Source organism: Eurytemora carolleeae, unplaced genomic scaffold (assembly GCF_000591075.1).
Source record: "Eurytemora carolleeae unplaced genomic scaffold, Eaff_2.0 scaffold702, whole genome shotgun sequence".
Taxonomy (NCBI): domain Eukaryota; kingdom Metazoa; phylum Arthropoda; class Copepoda; order Calanoida; family Temoridae; genus Eurytemora; species Eurytemora carolleeae.
Window position 1 is genome coordinate 74,555 of NW_019396628.1, and position 7,588 is coordinate 82,142.

General features: G+C 34.6%; 1 protein-coding gene across 1 annotated transcript in view; it reads left to right on the forward strand.

Annotated features, from left to right (window-relative positions):
• Positions 1–7,579, forward strand: part of LOC111706555 (PR domain zinc finger protein 5) — a 10,998-nt gene extending 3,419 nt beyond the window's left edge. The window contains exons 5-11 of the mRNA XM_023479451.1: positions 86–235; positions 1,840–1,960; positions 3,230–3,332; positions 3,855–3,977; positions 4,425–4,520; positions 6,184–6,583; positions 7,089–7,579. Of these exons, the coding sequence (XP_023335219.1) occupies positions 155–235; positions 1,840–1,960; positions 3,230–3,332; positions 3,855–3,977; positions 4,425–4,520; positions 6,184–6,583; positions 7,089–7,565 (1,401 nt within the window). The 5' untranslated portion in view covers positions 86–154 and the 3' untranslated portion in view covers positions 7,566–7,579. The remainder of the gene's footprint in view (positions 1–85; positions 236–1,839; positions 1,961–3,229; positions 3,333–3,854; positions 3,978–4,424; positions 4,521–6,183; positions 6,584–7,088) is intronic.
• Positions 7,580–7,588: the final 9 nt, after the last annotated feature.

Consider the following 7,588-nt stretch of genomic DNA (forward strand, 5'->3'; position numbering starts at 1 on the left):
CCCCCCCCCCCTCCCTCCCTCCCCCTGAGAAAATGCTGGTCTAACTGAAGAAACATAAACCTATTCTGAACATTACTTTTCTTAGAGTGATCTGCTGTCTCACTTGCTAAAACACACTGGTGAGAGTGTGCTGAAATGCTCCTACTGTGAGAAAATGTTCCCACGTGAGAACCTTCTCAAGAAACATGAATCCACACATAATATTGCCTTGATTCAGTTCGTCTGTCCTTTCCAGGTTTATTTATCAATTATATTGTTAAATTGTTATTTTTTTTTTGGTAGATCCTGTCATCTATTGAGTACCTCTTTAATACACAGAGTCTCTTATGATATTTATTTCTGATATATTGATACAGAGCTCAGACCCATGAACTGAAAAACAATCATTCACGGTTAGAATTAAAATTAGCTATACGATTTTTAATAAGCTCAGAGTATAAAATTAGCCAAGTTTACAGGAATATTTGCTCCAGGTGTGCTAAGTGTGCACATATTTAACAACATATTATGAATTAAATTAAACTTACAAAGATGATTAGGCCCCAGAACTCAATAGCTCAAGAGGTGTGTGATCTTAACCAGTTGTCTCTTGTATACCTTGTGAATCCTGTCAGAAGCTTGGGTTCAGTTGGCACTTCAATCAATAATCATCATGGAGGAAAGAAGGGCCTGTCCATGTGTACTCAAGTGTGGTAACAGGGGTTTCAATTAAGATTAAGTCATAAACTAGGCCTCAATTTGAGAATAGTTTCACATTTAATCTTCACCTTTATCTGCTCAGTAACAGCAGTTTCGGATTATAGAAACAGAGATGTTTCCAACGGGATTTCTCCAAGTAGGAGGAGGCGAAGGTGAGGAGGATACCCAGCAGGGAGATGCTCTTCTGGTAGGTCAGTTCAGCTCAACATGCATATCAAGCAGTCAGGTAAACCGCAGCTTGTGTGTTGATCTGCTCTGTTGGATTCTCGAACAGTTACAGCGTTGAGATTACCCATGTCAAGGATCAGATTTGACTTATTCTAAGAGATAAATCAGGAGTTATAATTAAATTTGAATGATCTTTAAAGTTCTAAGTCATTTAAGAATGTATTTTCACCTGTTAAATAGTTAGTTCATTGTTCTGGTCAGGTGGTGAAACACAAGAAAAGTTCTGAATTCGCTTTATGCATGAGTTTAAAGAATATAAATCTAGAAATGATTTAAAGATTGTTTACATTTAAATAAGATGTTTTATAAACCTAGTAATGTACAACCTGGAGTGACAAGACTGGATAAAGCAGTTATCCTTGCCCATTATTGTCTGAAATATGTAAACCATTTAGTTTTAATATTTGAATCATTTCCTGGCATTTCTTATTTAAACAGATATAAAAAAGCTGTTTAGGCTTAAGGATTTAAAACTTTCAAAGTTTTCTAAAATAGAATTTGTACAATTTTTCTATGAAACTTTAGTTAGATCTCAATAAAATTCTAAGTTTATATTTAGAATGCAATTATATATATGTAGAGAGAGAAATTATAGCACGGAATAGAGACAGGGATATTCAAGCTGATCTTCATGTGATTCTTCACATCAGAGTTTATGGATTCAACCTGAACATCAAGAATTGAAAGATTCATAGATCTTACACAGTCCCTTTATATATAGATATAGATATTGATTTTATTTTTTAAATTTGTGTTCTGTAGAATTGTGGATCACTTAAAATAACTTGACCAGTCCCCTTATAGGTACAAATTCATTCGTATTTATTTGTGTTCTAAAGAATTGTGTATCACTTGAAATAATGTGAACATTCCCCTGATTGATATAGAATATTACTTTTTTGTGTTCTTTAGAATTGTGGATCTAAGTTCTGGAATGTTAGTGAATTCGACGAGCACATGGTAGAACATGATCCAGAACACAACCACACCAAGTTCACTTGCTATATCTGTGATAAGGAGTTCAACTCTATGGGTAATTAATATTAGTTATGCTTATTTAATTAATTTTTTGATTGGTCAGTTGATTGATTGATTTTTTGGTCCTACTGGTTAATCCTACAATCATATTTACTGCTCGCCGTGGACCTTCTCAAAAACTTCAATATTCTGGGTTGCAAATTCTAGATGGCATCTTACATATTGCTTGTATAGGTTAAGAAATATTCTTCTGTCCCAGCATTCCTAGGCATCCCTACCATCCATAGCCTCATACCATTTTCAAAACATCTTTTAGACCATCAATATCTCGATTTTTCCAATCTTCAATAAGTTCATTGATTTAAATATTACTTCGATAGATAAAATTGACTGGTCGCTGTTCGACAGGTTACCAAGAGATTCTACCATTTATAATGTTCTCTGGGCGATTTGTAATTATTAATTCCAATACATTCCCACGTACATATGTCGGAAAAGTCACTAATTGTGGGAAATTCTGTAGAAAATTTTAACAATTCTTGTCCTATGTAAATTCATCCCAATTCATCATAGGAAAGTTAACATGTCCTTTAAGAATACTATTTTCCCCTGAATTTCTAAAAAGTTTGCACAATTCGCTTGTGTTCTCTATTCTCGAGCGCGGAGGCCGGTACACCAATTTTATGGTTAGGTTTGTTTTGGGGTGGTGTATTTTTCGACCTAAACATATCCGCCATACTCCATTTCTGACCTACGCCAAATCCGCTATACTACACATCCGACCTACTAGCACGTGGTATTACAGCTGCTATATAGACTTGTGGCCGCAGCGCCCGGCCCCCTAGCATGTCCTAGCCGCGGCGCTCTGCCCCCTAGCCTGTCCTAGCCGCAGCGCTCGGCCCAGAAATAGTCTTAACCTAACCTAACCCTCAAATAATACTAGAATAAACAGCTGGCGTAGGTCCGATATTGCCGTAGGTCGGAAAGTTAGTAGGTCAGAAGTTCAGTAGGGGGGATGTTGAGTATAGACGATGTAACATTACCTTGTTTTGGTTTCAATCTACCATCGTCTTTGCTTTCACTACTCAATATTTTGTTGCTTTCACTAAGCTTGGTTTTAAAGTTTTAAACTGAGAAGGTTGACTTTTATTAGGGAAAACTTCCTGGCAAAGCTGGGTTTCCTACTAATACTGATACTTTCTACTAAAAACTATTTTCTTCCAATGCCAATACAAAGCGTTATTGCAAGTTAGTTGATTGATTGATTGATGAAGCATTTATTCAATAATTAAATAATTGATTTTTGATTTATAATTGATTTTAGAATTGAAAGAGGAACATCTCAACGGAAGCCATCCTGATGAGATAGTTACCAGCTACTCCTGTTCCCATTGCGGGGATATGCAACCATCTTTGATGGTGCACAAGTAAGCAAAAAATTATTTGTTTTTCTCAAAATTTTCTACTTAAATAAAACACACTTTGGAAGGGGGGGGGGGGGGTATTGGTGTAGAAAATATACCTCTGACAAACATTAAGGCACACATTTAAATATTTAAAATTTTTACGGAACTCACTGTGCATTTCTCACCTAATTTCCAATTAGGTCGCCACGCCAAATGCCGGACATGACATTTGCACGATACATGTTTATTGTTTACAATTTAAGTTTTATGGTATTGCAACGTGCGTTACTTTATATGTAATAATTCAAAATCTTTCTTTCTTAAAATTTTTAGATAAAATTGTAAGTTATATAGTAAAAAGGGTTAAATATGCTTTTTATCAAACAGGGTTAAAAAAGGTATCTTCTTCAGCTGGTTAAATTAATGATTATATGTGGATCCAGTTCACTCATTAGTTTCAATGTTAGGTCATCACTGTAACCTTCATTTCTGGTTCCTTCCTGAACAGGGCTTAGATATAGATTTTACATTAACAATGTTTAGGATGCATGAGAAGTATTGCCGGAATAAGCGCGCTGCAGAGCACCGGCCAAGCTACAGCTGCACATTTTGCGCTCAGAAGGTTTCTTCAATTTCAGAAAAGATGCAGCATGAGCAAACTTGCAGGTAAACTAATCAGAGTCTCAGAAGTTCTACGGTCTAAAGTTTTAATTCTATTGGTATTTTTCACTAGTTAGTGTTTTCATATTCATATTTCGAATGTGATTCAAAACATCTCTTTTATAACTTCACTGGCCCCGAAGTACTAAACCCGTCAAGATTATTTTTGAGATGATATATATTTTCTAGATTTCCTTCTTCTGGGCATGTAAAATCATATAGTGAGGCGGACCGGGTCGATCCTTTTCTATTGAATTCCATTTTCCTTGTTTTCGATCACCTTTTCTGATATCCTAGATCTGTTATGCTACTCAATTCAGCGAATTAAACCCTAAAAAGATATTTTTAATGTAATATATGGTGTACCTTTGGACTTTTAATTTACACTAAATTTTTATGATATATTTAACAATATTTAAGTGAAATAGATGTTATTTGTTTCTCTTTATATAGAAAGAATCTGATGAGAGAAGGAAATGAGGTGCCAGGTGAAGCTGTTGAGGAAACCCAAGTCGAGATATTTAATGCTCAACAAGACGATCTTAATAGGTAGAAGTAGAAGCAATTAGATTGTTCTCAAGAATAGGTTAATCTCTGATTGTCTGTCTGTTTGTTTGTCCGATCATAACTCAGGAACCGATTTTGATTGGGGAACTCGTTAGAACCACGGAAATGTTATGAGATTTTAAAAGTGGGTCAACTCTTACAGCAAAAACCAAGAGTTAATTAAGAGTAACCTGGGCAGTATCGGGTTCCCAAGCTAGTTATTATATAAGTTATAACAATTTTTTTAACCCTATTTACCCTGACGTTTGGTTTCATGATTGGTTCCCCGGGGGGGGGGGGGGCAAATTATCCCCTCTATTTTCTTATTGTGATACAAATCTGTAACATTTGATAAGTTTTTGGAACGCCCTTGGGCTCTACTTCAATAATCTGCCAAAAAATGACAAATTTGCAAAAATCCAAATATTTATCGCGAAGTCTAGTTATTAAGCAAAAAATTATACGTTTTGTAAAAGCCCTTGATCCAGTGAATTTAAATTTGCAAAAACAACTGCCAATTTTTTAAAACCTTAAATGTGTATTCAAGAAAAACTGAAATTCCCTTCAAAGGCGTCTGCATAAATCTGTGAAAAATTTCTTTGCAAAAATTGTTTAATCTGAACTGAAAACTTTAGAATCGTGAATATCGAGATTAATTCTTGATCCACTCTTTTTCCTAATATCGAGACTAACCTAATCTTGTACTTGTATCCTGAAAAGTGTAAAAATTCAACCAATCAGAGTCGCGTATAAGAAGCCGATAAATTTGAAATTTTGTCCGTCATTTAAGATAAATGCAGAAACGTGAGGGACTCTCTAATTTAAAAACCGGTTTTTGATTTTTCTGCACTATGTCCAAGAAAGAGTGGTTTCAGAAGAAAATCAAAAGTGTGTCCAGTGGATACTCAGATTAAGTTATCGGGATTTAGGATATCTCATTCTAAAGTTGTCAGCTCTGGCTACTTTTGTTTTAGGCTTTCCAAAGAGCTATCAAATGTTGAAATTCAATGACTGGAAGTAGGTCTAAATATAGATTTAGTCTGGTAAAGCTAAAATAAGGCATTTGGGAAGTTTGCCTTAGAACTCAGGCATACTTCAGGTATAAAAGCCCAGCTTTTAGCCTTAAGTGATTTGCATGTGTTAGTTAGAAAAGTCAGAAAGTTTAAGCTTCCTAGCTCAAATACTTATTGAGCTATCGCAAAAAAAAACGATAGAGGGGGGGTCAATCGACCCCCCCCCCCACAGGGTAAATAGGGTTAAGATTGTCTCAATATTGTGCATCTAAAATATCATCTTCGGCTAAAACGAGCTCTCTTTTTTGTTTTTTATAAACAAAATTCATTAATTTAGTATTGTTTTTTCCATTAAGACAGGTAATGAAAAACATGTTATACTACAGTGAATCCCAGATATATGAATACATAGACCGTCATAAATTTTTTGATAAATCTACAGAAACTTCTTTTTAATTCAAGGTAAATTAATAGCCCTGAAATATGAATGCAATTGACATATTAATAATAAACTCATTTTCCTGCGATATTTGATCTTAAATATGTAATACGACATTATAAAAAACTCTGGCTATGTATTCATATTTCTGGAATTTCACTGTAGATAAATAGAACTAAGTATTTGATGGGATATTAACCTTTTTATTATTCAGGTATTTTTATGACATCTGTCAGCGTTGTAAGAAGATATTCGTCAACTTTAAAGACTATGTTGATCATCTGCGTCGCGAGCACAATGAGAATGAAAATGAAGAGATAGCTTGTAATATTTGTGGTAAATCCGTCCTACTCACCCAGCTGGAAAACCACTTGGCGCTCGACCACTCCCCCGGCTCCCTCTTCATCTGTGAACCATGTAGCTTGAGCTACGAGCTGCTGGAGGAGCTGGAGAAGCATAACTTTGATTACCACCAGCCCCTGGTAGGTTTCAGTTGGATCCCAGCTAGCAGCAGGTTCTCCTGTAACTTCTGCACCAAGATGTTTAAAACCAAGGGCGGAGCCTTAAAACATGTAAACAGCGTTCACCAAGCTCAGCTCAGAAACCAATTTCAGGTTAAACATATTATTAAACATATTAAACATATTATTAAACATATTATTAAACATATTATTAAACATATTATTATATTATTAAACATATTATTAAACATATTATTAAACATATTATTAAACATATTATTAAACATATAATTGAACATATTATTAAACATATTATTTAACATATTATTTAACATATTATTTAACTTATTATTTAACTTATTATTAAACATATTATTAGAAAGAATTGTTTTGAATATATTGCATGTTCGATTCACACTGAAATCCTGCATAAATCTGCAAGTCTCTTTAAGTTGAGAGACACGTGAAATAACATTAACAATTCCTTTAAAATCTTTAAAAATGATTTCCCAATTTTGTTTATTTTTGAAGCTCGGTAGAAATGCATTCAATATACAATAACCAATTTAAATAATAAAGATTTCGCCGTTTTATTTGTTTTATATTTTCTTGCTATTGTTCAGAACATTTTCTCATCAAGTTCTATTTTTGTGTACAGTTAAACCTGGGAAAGGAGCAATCTATGGAGGAAGAGATGATCCTACTTGAACAACAAGTAGACGGAGCAGAAGAAGGAGAAAGTGGGGAAACTGAGAATCAAGCTAAACAGTTTGTGAATCCGCCAATAGTAGTCAGAATTCTTGACGAGCGTGTTCTTACAATGAGTGAAGGTGGGGAAATTATGAACGATAGCAGCGAGCTTTTGGGAGAAAGAGTTCATCTTATGGATGAAAGTGGAAATATAACAGTAAAGAATAAACATATCATGATTCGAAATGTGGAAATAGAGGATGAGACCGATCAGTGTAACAGGTTGGAAGAGAATGAACAACCAGGGAATGATACTGAACTTATTGATGAAAATGTCCATATAATGGATGACACTGAGCAGCTTGAGGCAGGGGATATAGAAATGGAGTTGGAAAGTATAAACTCGGATGAGGAGTTTACTTCTCACGTTGTCATTCAGGGATAACTTTAATTAGCATATATTTCAGA